Source organism: Stenella coeruleoalba, assembly GCF_951394435.1.
Source record: "Stenella coeruleoalba genome assembly, chromosome: 5".
Lineage (NCBI taxonomy): Eukaryota > Metazoa > Chordata > Mammalia > Artiodactyla > Delphinidae > Stenella > Stenella coeruleoalba.
Genome location: NC_137150.1, coordinates 85,185,195 through 85,206,558, shown reverse-complemented (window position 1 = coordinate 85,206,558; position 21,364 = coordinate 85,185,195). Strand labels below are relative to the sequence as shown.

General features: G+C 36.5%; 1 protein-coding gene across 1 annotated transcript in view; it reads right to left on the bottom strand.

Annotated features, from left to right (window-relative positions):
* CFAP44 (cilia and flagella associated protein 44) overlaps positions 1–21,364 on the bottom strand; it is a 134,092-nt gene that overhangs the window by 50,464 nt on the left and 62,264 nt on the right. The window contains exons 16-20 of the mRNA XM_079922398.1: positions 15,601–15,762; positions 14,310–14,540; positions 6,497–6,642; positions 5,619–5,889; positions 102–157 (exon numbers count right to left, since the gene is read on the bottom strand). Of these exons, the coding sequence (XP_079778524.1) occupies positions 102–157; positions 5,619–5,889; positions 6,497–6,642; positions 14,310–14,540; positions 15,601–15,762 (866 nt within the window). The remainder of the gene's footprint in view (positions 1–101; positions 158–5,618; positions 5,890–6,496; positions 6,643–14,309; positions 14,541–15,600; positions 15,763–21,364) is intronic.

The window sequence follows — 21,364 nt, the reverse complement described above, 5'->3', positions numbered from 1 at the left end:
TAATAATTTGGAAATTCATTTAACTTGGTCAGCTTTGGTAAAATGTTGGTGTGTTTTGCAAAAGCCCAGTCCTATTAGGTATTGATCGAAAATTCCCATACCTGTAGGCTTTAGGATCTTCAATATCTTCTGGAATTGGCTCTGTTTCTATTCCAACCTGTAGGAAAAGGAGTAAAAGCTTAGCTCCTTTAAATTGCATATTTACCTTACAATATCTAATAAGTAGTAAATTGAAGGGTTTTCTCTGCTAATTTCTAACAACCGTAGGCCTGGAAAGTATTGTCACAAAAAATAAACTAGGGAAAAAAACTTATTTGTTTCTACTTCATTTAAAGAGGTATGTAGAAAGGTATGTAGAAGGAAAATCACATGTATGCAAAATGTTAATATCACCATATTCCCCTCCAAAATACGAATTAGTAATATTCATGTGTTACTAACAAAAAATACACCAAAAAAATGCTCTAGATCATTTATTTTAAAGTACTGTTTTTTTAGCATATTCCTTTCATACATGCTTTGATTCCCACCACAATACCTCATGTGTATACAAGGAAAAAGTTATATTTTTTAAATTTTAAGTGTTTCACTTGATCTTATCACAGATATTCAGTGAGAAATACACAGAATATAATCCCTCTCCTTGAGAAAGATATGAAATCAGAAATATGACTCTCCCTTTAGAAAGGAAATCAGTTTAAATTAAGTACTATGAAGTAAATCACTTAGAAGTACTTTGTTTATTCAGGTGCTGTGCTGAAAAATGTCTTAGGCTGTTAAAGAAGAGGATTTATAACCCAGTGAATGAAACAAAAAGTCCTAGTTTGCTAGCTAACCAGTTCTTAAGTAAAACTGAACTTATTTTCTGTTCTCTTCATAGCGCATAGGTCTCTGTTTCGCTATCATTTGTTGTAAAGAAATAAAGATTCTCTTTCGATCAAGTTGTTTTATTACAGTACTAGTCTTTACACACATAAAATATAAATCTACATTTATATAAGACAAGGTTTATGATTTTCATAAAGTGAAGTCATAAAACATGACCAATGTAAGAGACAAGTGATGGCTAATATATTTTAGTTACTATTAATCACTTAGGATACAACTTGACTGAACTCTATTCTTTCATTGCTCAGAGTTAAGCCCCTTGCTTCTCCAATATCAGTTATGATTTCCAGGATTTGATGCTGATATCAGCCAACTCTCTCCTGACCTCAGCTGTTTACAATAAATTTGAGTTAAACAACGGTGCTTCCAAAGAGTTCCAAAACACCTGCCAATTGTTCTCAATCGTGACTGCACTCTAGAACCACGGGGGCTGGGGGGAGGGGTGACTTTTATAAAATACAGACGGTCCCTTACTTACAACGGTCAACTTGACGACTTTGCATTTGGTAGAAAGCATACTTCAAGTTTGGAATTTTGACCTTTTCCTGGCTAGGGCCATGTGGTAGATCCTCTCTCGTGATGCTGGGCAGCTGCTGCAGCCACAGCTCCCAGGCAGCCACAGCTCCCAGGCAGCCACATGATCATGAGGGTCAACAACCGGTACCCACATAACCATGCTGTTTCTCACTTTGAATACAGTATTCAACAAATTATGAGATAGTCAATACTTCATTATAAAATAGGCTTTGTGGTAGATGATTTTGCCCAACTGTAGGCTAATGCAAGTGTTCTGAGCACGTTTAAGGTAGGCTAGGCTAAGCTGTGGTGTTTGGTAGGTTAGGTGTATTAAATGCATTTTCAACTTATGGTATTTTCAACTTCTGATGGGTTTATCAGGGCACAATCCCATCGTATCTCATGTTGAAGAATGTCTGTACTGATGCCTGGGCCTCACTTTCCGAGATTCTGATTTAACTGCTCAGGCATGTATAGTTTTAAGAGCTCCCCTGTGATTCTAAAATATGGTAAGAACCTCAGACCTATGCAGAGCTTAGTTTTTTATTTTGTTTATTCAATTCTTTCTGATTTTGCCTTCTAAAAAGCAGAGGCTGCTTCAGTGACTTCAGAAATATTTATTGCAGTCATAAATAAAAGGAGACCATTATACAAATGTGGAATGGATTTTTTCTATCCCATATGGGTTTCCATAGAGAGTTGGCACTAAGTAGAAAGATAAAGATTTTCTTCTTGTTCATACACTTTCCCTTCTGGAAAATTCCTCTTCCTTAGCTTGACCTCATTAGACAACAGTTCATTCTCCAAATTTTGCTGCTATTAACAGAAATGAAAATTTACCTGCTCAAATCTTCCCTACATTCTTTGCATATTCTTTTGAAGCAGGCTACCTGTTAAATAGGAAGCCAGTGTGTTCACAGGAATTTTAACTTTGGTCTAATACAATCCCTTATGCTTTAGAAGCAATTCTAACAGTTATTAGTCATTTTATCCAAAGGAACCATTTTTTTTATTGGAGTATAATTGTTTTACAATGTTGTGTTAGTTTCTGCTGTACAAGAAAGTAAATCAGCTTTATGTATACATATATTCCCTCCCTCTTGGACCTCCCTCCCACCCTTCCCCCCGCCATCCCACCCATCTAGGTCATTACAGAGCACAGAGCTGAGCTCCCTGTGCTATACAGCAGGTTCCCACTAGCTATCTATTTTACACATGGTAGCGTACATATGTCAATCCTAATGTCCTATTTCATCCCACCTTCCCCTTACCCCTCTGTGTGCACATGTCTGTTCTCTACATCCTTGTCTCTATTCCTGCCCTGGAAATAGGTTCATCTGTACCATTTTTCTAGATTCCACATATATGCATTAATATACAATATTTGTTTTTCTTTCTGACTTACTTCACTCCATATGACAGACTCTAGGTCCATCCACATCTCTACAAATGACCCAATTTCATTCCTTTTTATGGCTGAGTAACATTCCATTGTATATATGTACCACATCTTCTTTATCCATTTATCTGTTGTTGGACATTAAGTTATTTCCATGTCCTGGATATTGTAAATAGTGTTGCAATGAACACTGGGGTACATGTGTTCTTTTGAATTATGTTTTTCTCAGGGTATATGTCCAGTAGTGGGATTTCTGGGTCATATGGTAGTTCTATTTTTAGTTTTTCAACGAACATCCATACTGTTCTCCATAGTGACTGTATCAATTTACATTCCCACCAACAGTGCACGAGGGTTCCCTTTTCTCCACACCCTCTCCAGCATTTATTGTTTGTAGATTTTTGATAATAGCCATTCTGACTGGTGTGAGGTGGTACCTCATTGTAGTTCTGATTTGCATTTCTCTAATAATTAGTGATGTTGAGCAGCTTTTCATGTGCTTCTTGGCCATCTCTATGTCTTCTTTGGAGAAATGTCTATTTAAGTCTTCTGCCCGTTTTATGATTTTTTTTTTTTTTTGATATTGAGCTCCATGAGTTGTTTGTATATTTTGGAGATTAATCCTTTGTCCGTTGCTTCATTTGCAAATATTTCCTCCCATTCTGAGAGCTGTCTTTTCATCTTGTTTATGGTTTCCTTTGCTGTGCAAAAGCTTTTAAGTTTCATTAGGTCCCATTTGTTTATTTTTGTTTTTATTTTCATTAAGAGGTGGGTCAAAAACTATCTTGCTATGGTTTATGTCAGAGTGTTTTTTCTGTTTTCCTCTAAGAGTTTTATAGTATCCAGTCTTAAATTTAGGTCTTTAATCCATTTTGAGTTTATTTTTGTGTATGGTGCTAGGGAGTGTTCTAATTTCATTCTTTTACATGTAGCTGTCTAGTTTTCCCAGCACCACTTATTGAAGAGGCTGTCTTTTCTTCATTGTATATTCTTGCCTCCTTTGTCATAGATTAGGTGACCATAGGTGTGTGGGTTTATCTCTGGGCTTTCTATCCTAGACTATTGATCTATATTTCTGTTTTTATGCCAGTACCATACTGTCTTGATTACTGTAGCTTTGTAGTATAGTCTGAAGTCAGGGAGCCTGATTCCTCCAGCTCTATTTTACTTTCTCAAGATTGCTTTGGCTATTTGGGGTCTTGTGTTTCCACACAAATTTTAAATTTTTTTGTTCTAATTCTATGAAGAATGCCATTGGTAATTTGATAGGGATTGCACTGAATCTGTAGATTGCTTTGGGTAGTAGAGTCATTTTCACAATGTTGATTTTTCCTATCCAAGAACATGGTATATTTCTTCATCTGTTTGTATCATCTTTGATTTCTTTCATTAGTGTTTTATAGTTCTCTGAGTACAAGTCTTTTGCTTCCTTAGGTAGGTTTATTCCTAGGTATTTTATTCTTTCTGTTGCGATAGTAAATGAGATTGCTTCCTTAATTTCTCTTTCTGATCTTTCACTGTTAGTGTATAGGAATGCGAGAGACTTCTGTGAATTTTGTATCCTGCACCTTTACCAAATTCACTGATTAGCTCTAGTAGTTTTCTGGTGCTGTCTTTAGGATTTTCTATGTGTAGTATCATGTCATCTACAAACAGTGACAGTTTTAATTCTTTTCCAATTTGTATTACTTTTATTTCTTTTTCTTCTCTGACTGCCTTGGCTAGGATTTCCAAAACTATGTTGAATAAGAGTGGTGAGAGTGGACATCCTTGTCTTATTCCTAATCTTAGACGAAATGCTTTCAGTTTTTCACCATTGAGAATGATGTTTGCAATGGGTTTATTCATATATGGCCTTTTTATGTTGAGGTAGGTTCCCTCTATGCCCACATTCTGGAGAGTTTTTATCATAAATAGGTGTTGAATTTTGTCAAAAGCTTTTTCTGCATCTATTGAGATGATCACATGGTTTTTATTCTTTGTTAACATGAATATTAACATTGATTGATTTGCATATATTGAAGAATCCTTGCATTCCTGGGATAAATCCCACGTGATCATGGTGTTGATACTTTAATGTGTTGTTGGATTCTGTTTGCTAGTATTTTGTTGAGGATTTTTGCATCTATGTTCATCAGTGATTTTGGTCTGTAATTTTCTTTTCTTGTGATACCTTTCTGGTTTTGGTATCAGGATGATGGTGGCCTTGTAGAATGAGTTTGGGAGTGTTCCTCCCAAACTTTTTGGAAGAGTTTGAGAAGGATAGGTGTTAGCTCTTCTCTCCAAAGGAACCATTTTGATAATAGAAAATTTAGGTCTTGTGATAGGGCAAAGGGATATAATTTGGGGATTCAAACCCTCAATCTTCATTACAAAGCCAATAATTTACCTGAATCTTTGATAAAACTCTCACATTCTAATACTAAAGATAATAATATTTTTACAACCCCTTTCAAAGGTACAAATTATGGTATATATTCCACATACGCCTCCTCAATAAGCAAATGAATAAATAGAACGCAAAATATATCAGAAAAAAGTTGGGCATCTTGAAAACAAAAAAACTTTGTGAAAGTGATGGAGACAGAAAAATTGACAGTCTTTTTAATAGAGGGACTTCTACACCTTTAGTAATAAGGTGAATTCAACATCTTTCATATTTGATAACAGAGGCACCAGAAAGGCAAAATTATAATACTGGTAGGAAGATTAGACTGCAAGGTATTTGCGTCTAAATAGTTTCATTTTTAAAGAATATGAGCATTTTAACATCACAATATTAAAATAAAGTTATTATTATTAGTCAGTTACATACCCTGGGAGATGGCACCTTGGCTTTCATGACCTTCTTTAACTCAAATTCAGAAAAAATGTTGAAAACAAAGATATTACTGTCTGCTCCAGCAGTCACCAAGAAACGGTCATCAAAGCTAGTGGAGATGGCATTAATGCATCCATAATTATTGTCATGCATGCTGAAATGCCAGTAGTCCTCCATATTGGTCAATGAAGGATCATTCTTATTTAGGATATAGACTCGAACTGCTCCATTTTGCATTCCACAAAACATCATTTCTTGGTTAATGCTATGAAACAAAAGGAAAGTAAATCGTTCTTCACATTAATCTGAAAATGTTTAATTTTAAGTTAATTGAAAAATGACTAAAGTTTTAAAAACAAAGATGTTATGGAGTAAGTTGTGTCCCCACAAAATTCATATGCTGAAGCCCTAACAAACTATGGCAGCTCTAGCAAGCTAATACAAAAGAATAGAAGGAGAAAAAGACAATTTGAAATTTGGAGCTATTATATTTGGTCTTCAAAAGAATGACCAGGATATATGCTTAATTCTTAATTATTAAAGGACTAATGTTTCAATTAGTGATCTTTCCAGAATCATTGTAACCCAGAACTTTCGTTATCTGACTGTGCAGTAGCATCCTCCTAAGTAACAGAAAGAAAATCCATACAATTGAACTGTGTGACAAATTCTGACAGAATATTTGATAGAAGGAATTTAAGTAGTTTCAGGAGTAGCTTAGATTCTACTTTAGTCATTTGATTTATTTAACTAAACATTGTTTGAATACTCCTCCATTTGGACAGATCTTTAAATTGACAATATTAATGATGGACAAAAACAGACAGTAATGGGATATAGTTTTTTTTAAAGCTTTCTGAAATTCTGGTCACCTGAAAGTGATAGCTGTGATGGGATTATCCTCTGTATCCTCAAGAAGACGGAAATCAAAAGGTTCATCTTTCTTTTCTGTGATATCACTGCTTTTGTCATATGGGGGAAACTCACAGTGATATAGAAAACCAGAATCATAGCCACCCTGGAAAAGAGATAGATAACATACAAGGTAGTACCTGAATATAAGAAACCTATGACCACATGAGGAGTTTTTGATTATTCCAAATTTTAACACATAAAATAGGTGTCTTAAAACATATACTTTTGTGTGATTTCTATGGTTACAGATGGAGATGCTTTATAAAACCTATTATTAATTTATATGCAACTATATAATTATAAAAATAAAACACCTTACAATGATTTGTTCCTACTTAAAAGACAATACAAGAGGGACTTCCCTGGTGGTCCAGTGGTTAAGAATCCGCCTCCCAATGCAGGGGACGTGGGTTCGATCCCTTGTTGGGGAACTAGGATCCACATGCCACGGGGCAACTAAGCACGTGCACCTCAACTAGAGAGCCCATGCACCCACAACTACAGAGCCCATGCACTCTGGAGCCCATGCACTGCAACTACTGAGCTCATGTGCCACAAGGAAGAGCCCATGCACTGCAATGAAAGATCCCACGTGCTGCAACAAAGATCCGACACAGACAAAATAAATAAGTAAAAATAAATATTAAAAAAAAAGACAATACATGAGAGATATCATTTCTTCTTTTTTTTTTTTTTGCGGTACACGGGCCTTTCACTGTTGTGGCCTCTCCCATTGCGGAGCACAGTCTCCGGACGTGCAGGCTCAGCGGCCATGGCTCACAGGCCCAGCTGCTCCACGGCATGTGGGATCTTCCCGGACCAGGGCACGAACCCGTGTCCCCTGCATCGGCAGGTGGACTCTCAAACACTGCGCCACCAGGGAAGCCCAAGAGATATCATTTCTATCTACATACTGAATTCCATTTTATTTTAAGGATTATTCGGCATAAGCAGTATTTAACAATAGAGTTTTGTAGATCATGGTTTTCAGAGATTTCCAGTCCAGGAGATTTTTTTTCTCCCTAAGGCAACTGCCAGTTCTGAAAGTGGCAGCTGAGAGGTTAAGAAATTGAGTGGAGCAATCTGTAGTGTCATGGGCTTAGGGAAAGGCAAAGAATTCCCAGGGTCCTCCAAGAAGAAGGAGCCATTGTAAACACACCTTCCACTGGGCTTTCCATTGCAACCCTGGAGCACTATATCCCACACATATGGATAAACCAGAAATAGACTGGACCTCGTAGGAAGTAAAACCTAATTTCAAGTCATCTCAATCACTGACTGGATGAAACTGATCTAGGATTTTTAGTTGCTTTCCAGAACTAAAAATAAATTTCAGGAGACAACAGCAATATACAGAAACTCAAGCTGATGCTACAGTTTTTGACAGACAAGATCCAGCGTTCAATTATTAAAAAAAAAAAAAAAAAACTAGGTATACTAACAAAGAAAAGTCTTGATTGAAAATCAAAAGAAAAAACAGACCAAAGAAACAAAAGTACAAGAAATAGTGATAGAGGTGTTTTCAAAATGGACTTCAAAATAACTCTGATTAATATATTTAAGGTCTTTGAAGGCAATACAGAAAGAAGTCAACTAGGGTCTATAAAAAAGTAGATAATGGAAAAAATAAAAATTCTAGAACTGAAAAATAAAATGACAAAAATTAGAATTCAATAGATTGGTTTAAAAGCAACTAGACACAGCTAAAACTGAGTTATGAAGCTGGAACAGAATCAGAAAAAATAGAGTAAGGCAGGAGAGAGAAAATACAGATGTAAAATTTTTTAAAAAGGAGTGTAAGATCTACATGGGACATAATGATAATGATTAACATACACAAAATTAGAATCCCACAAGAAGAGACTAAAAAGATGGACCAGAAGCAGTACTGTGGTTGATAAATGTCTGAGAATTTTCTAAAAACTGAATACAAATGTATTGAAATACAAGAAATGCAATGACCCACAAGGAAGATATATGAAGAATTTACACCTTTTATCATTACACCATAAAACTCCTAGAAGAGAGCATAAGCAAAACATTCTCTGACATAAATCATACCAATGTTTTCTTAGGTCAGTCTCCCAAGGTGACAGAAATAAAAACAAAAATAAACAAATGGGACCTAATCAAACTTACAAGCTTTTGCACAGCAAAGGAAACCGTAAAAAAAAAAAGACAACCTATGGAATGGGAGAAAATATTTGCAAATGATGTGACAGACAAGGGCTTAATCTCCAAAATATACAAACAGCTCATACAACTCAACAACAAAAAAACAAACAACCCAATCAAAAAATGGGCAGAAGACCTAAATAGACATTTCTCCAAAGAAGACATACAGATGGCTAGCAGGCACATAAAAAGATGCTCAACATCACTAATTACTAGAGAAATGCAAATCAAAACTACAATGAGGTATCACCTCACACCTGTCAGAATGGCCATCATTAAAAGTCTACGAATAACAAATGCTAGAGAGGGTGTGGAGAAAAGGGAACCCTCCTACACTGTTGGTGGAAACGTAAGTTGGGGCAGCCACTATGGAAAACAGTATGGAGGTTGCTCAGAAAACTAAAAATATAATTACCATACGATCCAGCAATCCCACTCCTGGGCATACACACAGACAATACTATAATTCAAAAGGTACATGCACCCCCATGTTCATAGCAGCACTATTCACAATAGCCCAAACATGGAAACAACCTAAATGTCCACTGACAGATGAATGGATAAAGAAGATGTGGTACATATATACAGTGGAATACTACTCGGCCATAAAAAAGAATGAAATAATGCCATTTACAGCAACATGGATGAAACTAGAGATTATCATACTAACTGAAGTCAAAAAAAAGAAAGACAAATACCATAGGATATCACTTATATGTGGAATCTAAAATATGGCACAAATGAACCTAGCTACAAAACAGAAACAGACTCAGACATAGAGTTCAGACTTGTAGTTGCCAAGGGGGAGGAGGGTGGGAGAGGGAAGAACTGGGAGTGTGGGATTAGCAGATGTAAACTATTATATACAGGATGGATAAACAACAAGGTCCTACTGTATAGCACAGGGAACTATATTCAATATCCTGTGATAAACCATAATGGAAAAGAATATGAAAAAAAAAAGTCTGCATGTATATAACTGAGTCACATTGCTGTACAACAGAGACTGGCACAACACTGTAAATCAACTGTACTTCAATAAAAAAATAAAGAAGTTACACCTTTTAACACAAAATCTTCAAAGCAACAAGAGAAAAAAAGATGCATAGGTAACAAAAAATAACAATAAAAAGATGTACATAGGGCTTCCCTGGTAGCGCAGTGGTTAAGAATCCACCTGCCAATGCAGGGGACACAGGTTTGATCCCTGGTCCGGGAAGATCTCACATGCCGTGGAGCAACAGAGCAACTAAGCTCGTGCACCACAACTACTGAGCCTGTGCTCTAGAGCCCGCAAGCCACAACTACTGAGCCTGCATGCCACAACTACTGAAGCCCGCACACCTAGAGGATATGCTCTGCAACAGAGAAGCTACCACAATGAGAAGCCTGCGCACTGCAACAAAGAGTAGCCCCCGCACAGCTACAAAAACCCAATGTAGCCAAAAATAAATTAAAAAAAAAAGATATAGATGGCAGAATGGAAGACAAAAGATGATAAGATATCAAAGTTTTAAAAAGAAAATATACAGAAGAACTAAAAGTTTTAAAGGCAAAATAGGCACAAGGCAAAAAAAAAAAACCCCAAACTTATATATACATATATATGTGTGTGTGTGTGTATGTGTGTGTGTGTGTGTATATATATATATATATATATATATATATATATATATAAAATGTGACAATGAGATGAGGGGGAGGATACACAACAGTAAAGTGCCCTAAGATCTTTTTTCTCTAGAGCTAGTAAAAGAATAAATTTGTATCAAATTATATTAAATTAAGGATATATACTATGACCTTTAGCATCACCACTAAAAACAAAATAGTAAAAAAAAAAAAGTATAACTAATAACCTAATAGAGGAGGAAAATTGGGGGGGAAACTACCTAATCATCTGATAGAAGGTGAAAAACCAAACGTAGAATTGGTGTGATAAACAGAAATAATAAGATGGTAGATTTAATCTAAAATATATTAGCCATTACATTAAATATAAAAGGACACAGTGTTCTATTAAAATAAAGATTTTACTACAGGATTAAAAAGAAAAGCCTAGCCATGTGCTGCTTACAAAAGACATACTTTGAAATAAGAATATCAAAGGTAAAGGCAAGAAAATAATCATTAACAACTCTCAGAGTTTTGGCTTAGTAACTGGATGGATGGTTGTCCCATTTACTGAAATGGAGATGGAGCAGGTTTGCACAGGGCAAGTGTGATTTAAAAGTTATATTTTGGGGATTTCCCTGGTGGTACAGTGGGTAAGACTCTGTGCTCCCAATTCAGGGGGCCCAGGTTCGATTCCTGGTTGGGGAACTAGATCCTGCATGCATGCCACAACTAAGAAGTCCACATACTGCAACTAAGAAGTCCGCACACCACAACTAAGAAGTCCACATGCCGCAACTAAAGATCCCATGTGATGCAACTAAAGATCCCACATGCCGCAACTAAAGATTCCATGTGCTGTGACTAAAACCCAGAGCAGCCAAAATAAAAATAAATATTAAAAAAAAAAGTTATATTTTGGACATGTCCATTTTGAGGTGCCAAGTAGTGATGTCAAGTTGGACATACAAGTCCGAATATGAGAGGACAGGTCAAGACTAGAGATAAAAATGAAATTTATTGGCATATATTTGATATTTAAAATCTTGGGACCAGATAAAATCATCTAGCAAGAAAGAGGGCACCCATGACCACATCCTAGAGTACTTCAAAGTTCAAAGCTAGTTCAACATATAAGAAGCCAGCAAAAGAGTCTAAAAAGGAGTGGCCAGCAGATGGTGGTGTCACGGAAGCCAAAAAAGAAAATGCTTTAAGAAGAATGGAGGGTTAACTTTATCAAATGTTTCTGAGAGGTCAAATGGACAGAGAAGTGACCACTGAGCTTGGCAGTAGGAAAATCTTTGATGACTTGAAGTGGTGGAGCTAGAAACCTGACTGGAATGTGTTAAAAACCAAATAGGATGTGAAGAAATGAAGCCAGTGACTACAGACAATTCTTTCAAGTTTTCCTATAAAGGAGAAGTGGATGAGAAGAAAAGAGATGTGAAAGAAAAAAATCAAGTACTAGGAGCATGTTTATGTGCTGACGATAAGAAATGAGTAAACAGAGAGAGGTTGAAGATACAGGAGACCAGCCAGTTTATTTCAGAAGTAAAATCTTTGAGAAAGTGAGAGGGGATGGGATCAAGAGGCCATTTGGAATAGTGTCCTTGGAAAGCTGCAGGGGACCATTCACCGATTGTTAACAGTAGCAGACAAACTTGAATGGATCTCCATAGGACATTAGATCTCATTAAGACAAGATAAGGAATTCCATCTGATTGTTTTTATTTCATTTTCTCAGTGAAATGTGAGATGGGAATTCCTTGGCAGTCCAGTGGTCAGGACTCTGTGCTTTCACTGCCGGGGCCTGGGTTCAATCCCTGGTCAGGGAACTAAGATCCTGTAAGCCGCTCAGTGGGGAAAAGAAAAAAAAGAAAAAAAGGAAAAGGAAAAGAAATGTGAGATAAAGCTATCATTAGAAGTTGAGGGAAGGTACAAAATGATTGATGGGAGAAGAATTAAAGCGATAGTTTGGAAAGTGGGAAAGTGAACATGGCTGGGCAGTAGAACCAGCCTGCACTGTGAGTACTGATTTGAGAACTGTGGTCGTGCCTTCAAAATGAGACTGGTTTTCTGCAGCATCTGCTTGGAGACAGGCACAGAGCTGGCAAATAGTTGAGTCAAGCAGGGTTAGTGTCACTTCTTCTGAACTATGCCTTGACCTTGTATGCTGGTGTAGTTTAACGGTTAAGAGTGTGGACTCTAGACCCAGACTGCCGGAGTCCAGATCCTGGTTCCACCCCTCATTAATTATACAACCTCAGATAAGTTACCTAACCTCTCCACTCCTTGGTTTCTTCTTATGTAAAATGCAAATTATGAAGAGTGCTTATTTTATAGGGTGGTCACTTAGCATGGTGACTGGTATATAATAAGCAGGTTTCCAGATTTAGCAAATAAAAATACAGAATGAATGTTAACTAAACTTATTGTGGTAATCATTTCATGATACATGCAAGTCAAATCATTATGCTATATACCTTAAATTATACAAAGCTGCCTGTCAATTATATCTCAGTAAAACCAGGAAAAAAGTTTTTAAATGCAGGATGCACAGTTAATTTGAATTTCAGATAAACAACAAATATGTTTTTAGTATAAGTATGTCCCATGTAATACTTATCTGGCACCCCTAAAGGTAAGCATTAAATATGTTTGTCAGGGCTTCCCTGGTGGCGCAGGGGTTGAGAGTCCGCCTGCCGATGCAGGGGACACGGGTTCATGCCCCGGTCCAGGAAGATCCCACATGCCACGGAGTGGCTGGGGCCGTAAGCCATGGCCACAAGCCATGGCCGCTGAGCCTGCACGTCCGGAGCCTGTGCTCCGCAACGGGAGAGGCCACAACAGTGAGAGGCCCACGTACCGCAAAAAAAGAAAAAAAAAAAAGTTTGTCAAATAATTAATAATTCTTGCATAAGTTTCAAGGACACTAGAACTCTATCATATTACTGTACAGTTGTTTCTATGCTTCTCTCCCTCATGATATGAGGGAACTTTCAGAAGGCAGGATCATGTCTTAATTATTCCTTTACCCCATGAACCCCACACAACAGTAGCCATCGATAATTGTTTCATGAAGCACAGAAGATAAAAGGTCAAGGCACTAATACATGGAATCCTAAGGTGCCTCCATCACTACTTCCTATCCTTCTTGCTGCTTGTCTCCTTAGAAGTTGCCATCAAAGATATATTTCTAAGAAATGTTGAAGAGGAATGGAGTTAACTCTCATCACTCCTTATAGCAACAGTACTCAGCTAGGCAGTCTCCTGGCCTGGCCAAAGATCTGATACCAATTATGAATTAGAGATAATAATTGACATAAAAGTATATGTGAAAAAAAAAAGTATATGTGAAAGAGTACTTTTTTGGTGAATGGAATTGAAATTTGTGACAAATTCATAATGAAGGAAATCTTGTTTGCAATAGATAAATAAAATATTTTATAAGGGTAGAAAATATATAAGGGATGTAACTGTCACATTATTGTAACATTTGCAGGTACTTGTCTCGCATTTTTCTCTTCCTCCTTATTAGCCAAGTCCCAATTTCACTCAGGGTGGCAATGTGACCATCTAAAAACAGTCAGCTTCCCAGACTTCCATGCAGCCACACAGCATAGTTGTAGATAATGAAAGGTAAGCAAAAGTCTAGTGGACTGTGCTGCCATCATATTCAAAATTTTAAAATGATGAACACAGCTGGAAAACCCCTTAGCCCTTTGCCCTTCTACCTTTAATTCTCCTCCCCTTTGACCTTCTGAAATGTGTGATTGTCATAGATAACAGATACAATAAGTAGACTTATAAAACATATTAAGATGATATAAAAACAAACACATTCATTCATCAAAATTCACACCTTCGGTAGTAGTTAATAGCTGAAGTCTTAGCATAGAGTAAGGAAGTAAGAAAGTGATGGAAAATAATACCTATAATTAGATTAGGGTTGAGATAAAAATTTATTACATTATTACTTACCAAAGAAACCCAGAACTTCCCTGGCCCAGAGTAAAATCCACAGAGGATGTGACAGGGGGTTAAAGGAATAAAGATTTCGGGTAATGGTTTCTCCTCCTCCTCCTCCTCTTCCTCCTGGAGTTCCTTTTCTCCATCTTCTCCCATCTCTGCTTCTAGGCTTTTCCTCCTTTCTTCCTTTTCCTTCTCCTTCAACTCCTTTTGTTTCTTTCTCTTTGCAATTTCTATTAATCTCTTGTGCAAAAGAGATATTGAGATTAAAAAAACTGTAATTCATTCATTCATTCACACTATTATTAAAGAAAGTAGGAGGAAGACAGAGTCCTAGAAAAATTTACAGCTCTAATGTAACAAATAATGTCATTTAAAGATTATTATCAAGTTGGGAATATATTTTTATTGTTAAAATTTTCAAATCTTTGGAATGACTTTCTTCATAACTCCTATTGATCCTGGTTTTACAGAAATTATTTTGCCTTTTTTTTCCTAATAGAGAAGTTAAATATAGCTTCTCTCAGAGCCTATCACTGTCAATCCATGAATTTGGTGGATTGACATAGTCCACGGGGGAAGCTGGCTCTATCTTTAGCGGTACAGTGATTTAGGCCCTCAGCCTCTATCAACTGGCTATTGCAAAAGCCCCCTAGCACTGGCATCCCTACCTCCCATCTTTTACCTCTTTATTCCATTTACCTCTTAGAATTAAGTTCCAAATTTATATGATCTCATCACATCAATCGTCTCCTCAAAAATTCAAAATGGATTCCAATGGCCCCAAAATTAAATTAAAACATCTTGGCTAACATTTAAGGGGTTCCATGTGGTGGTCACAGACTCCTGTCACACCCCTCCACAAATTGCATCCCTCTGCTTCATGGTCCATTCTTCATTTCTCGAAAACTCCAAAACTCTTGCAACTCTGCCTTCCCTCAGGATGTTCTCCCAGCTTTTATTGCCTTCCTCCTCATTTTCAACCTGTCAAAATCCTTCCCATTCTTTAAATACTAAATATCACCTCCATGAAGTCATCCTTGACCTCCTCTCACCCCTCTATCAGAATCATATATTCTTTCCTCTGCGTGCCCCTAAAATTCTTTTCTTTGCACTGTGATTTTAATATCTACTCATTACCACCTTCTAATACAATAAGCTGCTTTCTACCAAATAAGCTCCTTAAAGTAAAAGTCTATGTCTTATTCTTCTTCTTCGTATTTTCCCAGCACTTAACACAGGATATTTTATATTCTAAGAAAGAAAAAAAATTAGAAGACAATGCTTCAAGGGTATTTCATACCAGAATCTTAGATTTGATACTTGAGAAATGGAAACATTTTATACACATGTCTTTGATTTCATAGGAAACTACATCATGGTCCTCCTCCTCCTCCTTTATAGTTGGAAATGGAGCTTCAAGAACATAGTCATTCTCACAAATAATCAGTAAAGTACTTTCAGGCTAAAAACAAAATTAAAACATATCATTTACATTTAGGCAAATTTTTAGAAGCACAGTTCATAAAGATTTTAAACCAGGGAAACTATAATTGCTATGTATATTAGCCATTTTTAAAAGACACTTATTACCAGTAATAACCACAGTGAGGAACTTAGTCAATCTTATTAATCACTATACACAATTATTAGTACAATTATATCATTAATTAATGAGTTAAGTGTTAAAATTAGATTTAGATTCATTTCCCTTATAGATGCCATATTTTCTGAGCCAAAATTTGGTTGTGAAATGTTATCCCAAACAGCAGAATATTAAAATTAGGACTGCCAAGGAAAATCTGCAGTATGTGAATGGCATATACAACCTCAGCCTCCTTTGACTGATCATCCTCTCTCTGCCTGAGTTCATTTAATGTGGATGTCCCCAAGATTTTTGTTCACTTCCCTATTCTTTCTCTCCATAAACATGCCCTGGGAAATCTTATAGCCAATCAAGGCTTCATTACCACTCACAAGCAATTAGACTGCAGATTAATCTCTCTAGTCCAGTCCAAAATCATGTATTTAACCATGTGTGGGAAATCCCCATCTTGATAGTCTACAGAAACGTTATTCAAAATGTTTATTTGAAATGTTTATTCATTCAGTTATTCTATTCTATACTTATTATATACCTATTATGTGTTCAGAATTTTGTAGAGGGCTAGAGGCAAAATTATAACAAGAAAAATAGGGATTGTCTCTGCCATCATGAAGCTTACCTCCAATGGGAGAGCCTGTCATTTAACAAATCATATAAATAAATGTAAATTATAACTGCAATAAGTGTTGCAGAGATACCACAAGAGTAAGGAGGTTGTACAAGGCTTCCTGAGAAGGTGGTACCTAAGTCTCAAGGTGAAGGATGAGTAGAAGATATTTTTTAATGACTTAGGGGAGGGTTTGAGGGAGCATGCTATGTAAAGGACATACCATGTGCAAATATCATGTGGCACATTTGGGCTTTTAAGAAAGTTGTGGCCTTGGTGGTATCACCTAGCTGAAGAGAACAGAGTGAGAAGAGAGACTGGGACACAGCCTCGGGGAAACAACAATCAATGGCTGAGTAAGGGAGACTGAGAAGGAGTGACAAGATGTAAGAGAAGGAACAAGGAGAGCATAATGTCCCCCAAATCAAACAAAGATGGTATTTCAAAGAGGAAGTGAGGCTCAACAAGGTCAATTGAGGCTAAGAGGGCAAGAAGATAAGAACTAAAACTGTTAAATGGATACCACCGGTATCTTTAGAGGAGCTGATCTGGTGGAATTATGAGACACAAGAAACTCGTAAGAATGTGTAAAGGACGGAGTAGGTGTAAGGAAATGCAGTTCGTGGGAATAAACAATCCCCTTAAGAAAATTGGGAGGAGAAACATGGAGCAGTGACTGGAGGAGAACATGAAGTCAAGGAATTTATTTTTTATACATGAGAGTTTTGAATATATTTAAATACTGATGGAAATAATCCATTTAACAAGTAAGGTTAAATTTATATGACAGAAAAGAGAAAATAAATGTGTGAAATGTTGAAAAAAGTGGGAGTAGAATCCAAAGGTCACAAGGGAGAATTGGCCTCAAGTAGGAAGGCACACAGCACCTCTATTGTAAAAAAAAAAAAAGGGAAGAGGAGCAGGTACATGAAGAGGTAACAGGATTTTACGTTTGGTAGTGGGAAGTTAAAGGAGTTCCTGGCAGAGGGCTCCTACTCTATGAAATAAGTGATGCTGAGAATGAGAGTGAGCGAACTAGTGGGAGGCTTGAAGCTTTGAGGAGAGGAGAAGTTTTTAAGTGTTCATTGTGGGTGAAAGAGAATTGATAAGAACAATGTCATAGGATTGCTAAGCCATACCATGAATTGTGTTGAGGCCATTTGAGTCACTAAATTATGGAGAAGCTAATCTTCTCTGATGTATGACTACCTCCAGCTGCCCTTGGTAATCACTGTAGGCAAATACAAATCAGTTGGGGGCATTCAGGGATGGATTTTTGCCAGAAGTGTATGAAAAAAGAGAAGGGAGCTCAAGGCATTGGAAGAGTGCTATTGAACCCTACTGAAAAGAATCATTACATTTAAGCCGGATATAGGGGAACTTAAGACAAGAGTGGACTAATGAGTGAGGAAAAGCAAATGGTGAATGAACAAGGGGTGCCTGTGACTTCAGAGAACAAGTAGAGCAGAAGTAGCTAAGTTAACAGGCTGGATAGAAGAGAGGTTGAGGTTAGAATGTGAGATATCGGAATAGTAGACTTTTAAAGTTGAGTTCTTACAAGACGTTGTAGTCTGAATCATGTCCCTCCAAATTCTTATGCAGAAGTCCTAACCCCCAGTATCTCAGAATGTGACTGTATTTGGAGATGGGGCCTTTAAGCAGGTAATTATGTTACAATACAGTTGTTAGGGTGGGTCCTAATCCAATAGGACTAGTGTCCTTATAAGAAGGGGAGATTAGGACACAGAGGGAAAATCATGTGAGGACACAGTGAGAAGGTGGCCATCTGCAAGGCAAGGAGAGAGGTCTCAGAAGAAATCAAACCTGTCAGCACCTTGATCTTAAACTTCTAGCCTAAAGAACTGTGAGAAAATAAATCCCTGTTCTTTAAGCCACCCAGACTGTGGTATTTTGTTATGGAGGTCCTAGTAAACTAATAAACTGTGGTAATAGTGCCCAGTGGGTGGCTGTGAACGTGTGTGGATAAACTGTAAAGGTCATGGGAAATGAAGAGGTCAAGAAGCTCAGAGGCTGATGTGATTTGATTGACTAGGCACATGGTGTTAATATCATTCAGTATAATTATTTACACTTCGGATAAAGAGAAAGATAACCATATTCTCAAAATTTTAATAAAGGGGCAGGCTTGACCAGGTGGTCAGATGATAACGGCAATATAAAAAGATAGAAGGTGATATAGCCAAGTTACAAGAGCCTCAGAGGAGCTGTGTTTATATTTTATGAGTCAAGTCATAAAAGTAATAAATATTGTCACAAATGAAATAAAAGTTAACTATTACACTTCTCTCCCTGACCCCAAACATATATAATGAATGCTAAAAAGTTGATGTGTATCCTTTCACACTTTTCTCCTCAGAATAGAATTTTTTCGAGTACAGAAAAGGGTATTCATTTATACATTCAGTGAAGAGATGGTCAATCCATATCCATGAAGATAAAATAACCAGACACATTAGAAATAAGACATCAAAAGTGAGAGTCAACAAAACAAATACCAAAAAAATCCATAAAGACTTCAGATGTTGAAATTATCAGACTCAGTCCAAAAAACAATTATGCTTACTATACGTAAAGGAATATAGAAGTATCCACAGGAAGCAAAAAAATATAAAACTAACAAAACAAATATGACAAACAACCAAATAAAACTTCAAGAACTAAAAAATACAGAAGTTGAAAATAAGATCACAAAGGATGGCTTTAACATCAGATAACTGAAGAGATTACTAGTCAGTAGAAAATATGAGAAGAAATCTGTAAAATACAGCCTGGAGAGATTTTTTTAAGCTAGAAAATACGGAAGATCTGTCATTTATACAACAGAAAAAACCAGTGTGAAATTTTGGAAAAAGTAGGAGTAGAGACAGAGAAAGTTAAACAAAATGAGAGGACAGAGGAATTTGTTACAAACAAAAGAACAAGGGAAAAAACCCTTAAAAAAAAAAACAATTAATGAAACAGAAACAATTTACCAGATAAAGAGCTCAAAGCATTAGTAATACATATGCTAACTGAATTTGAAAAAAGAATAGATGAACACGTGAGAATTTTAACAAAAACTAGAAAAATATTAAAAATAATCAGAGCTGAAGAATACAGTAACAAATGAAAAACACACTAGAAGGAATTAGAGCAAACTAAGTGATACAGAAGAAAGCATAAGTGATCTTGAAGGTAGAATAATGGAAATCACCCAATCAGAATAGCAAAAAGAAAAAATAAAATTTAAATGAGGATAGTTTAAGGGACCTCTGGGACACCATCAAGCATACTAACATTCCCATTATAGAGATCCGAGAAGGAGAAGAGAGAGAAAGGGGTTGATAATCTGTTTGATGAAATTATGGCTGAAAACTTCCCAAACCTGCAAAAGGAAATAGATATCCAGGTACAGGAAGCACAAATATTCCCAAACAGGATAAACCACAAGTGAAGAAACTAAAAGAACACAGAAGAACTACAAAAACAGCCAGAAAACAAGTAACAAAATAGCAATAAGTACATGCCTATAAATAACTACTTTAAATGTCAATGGACCAAATACTTCAACAAAGAATTATGGGTGGCTCATTGGGTCTTTTAAAAAAAGACCATCCATATGTTGCTTACAAAAGACTCACTTCAAAGCTAAAGACACACAGAGACTGAAAATGAGGGGATGGAAAAATATATTTCATGCAAATGGAAATGACAAGAAAGCTGGGGTAGCAATACTCATACAGGACAAAGCAGACCTTAAAACAAATTTTACACAAAAGACAAAGAAGGGCATTATGCAGTGATTAAGGGATCAATACAGGAAGAGAATATAACATTCATTAACATATATGCACCTGGGACTTCCCTGGTGGTCCAGCAGCTTAGGCTCTGCACTCCCAATGTAGGGGACCCAGGTTCAATCCCTGGTCAGAGAACCAGATCCCACATGCCACAGTGAAGTTCCTGCAGGCCACAACTAAAGATCCTGCATGCTGTAACTAAGACCCGGCGCAGCCAAATAAATAAATAAATGTTTTTTAAATGTTTCTAAAAAACATATGCACCTAATATAGGAGCACCTAAACATATAAGGCAAATATTAACAGACATGAAGGAAAAAATTGACAATAATACAATAATAGTAGGGGAACTTTAACACCCCACTAATGTCAATGGACAGATCATCCAGACAGAAAATCAATAAGGAAGTGGTGGTTTTTAATGACACATTAGACCAGTTGGACTTAATAGATAAATATAGAACATTCCATCCCAAAACCACAGAATACATATTATTCTCAAGTGCACATGGCACTTTCTCTAGGACAGAACACATGCTAGGCCACAAAACAAGTCTCAACAAATTTAATAGAATAGAAATGATATCAAGCATTTTTTCCAACAACATGGTATGAAATTAGAAATCAATTACACGAAGAAAATTGGCAAAAACACAAATATGTGGGGTCTAAACAACATGCTACTGAAAAACCAAAGGACCAATGAATAAATCAAAGAGGAAATCAGCAAATATCATGAGACAAATGGAAATAAAAACAAAACTTTCCAAAAGCTATGGACACAGCAAAAGCAGTTCTAAGATGAAGTTTATAGTGATGCATGCCTATTTCAAGAAACAAGAAAAATATCAAGTAACCTAACCAACCACCTAAAGGAATTACAAAAAGAAAACAAAGCCAAAAGAAATCAGCAGAAGAATGGAAATAAAAATCAGAGAGGAAATAGAGACCCAAAAAAACAGAAAACAGCAATGAAATCAAGAGCTGTTTTTTTTTTAACAAAACATGAACAAAATTGATTATCTTTTAGCCAGAATCATTTAGAAGAAAAGAG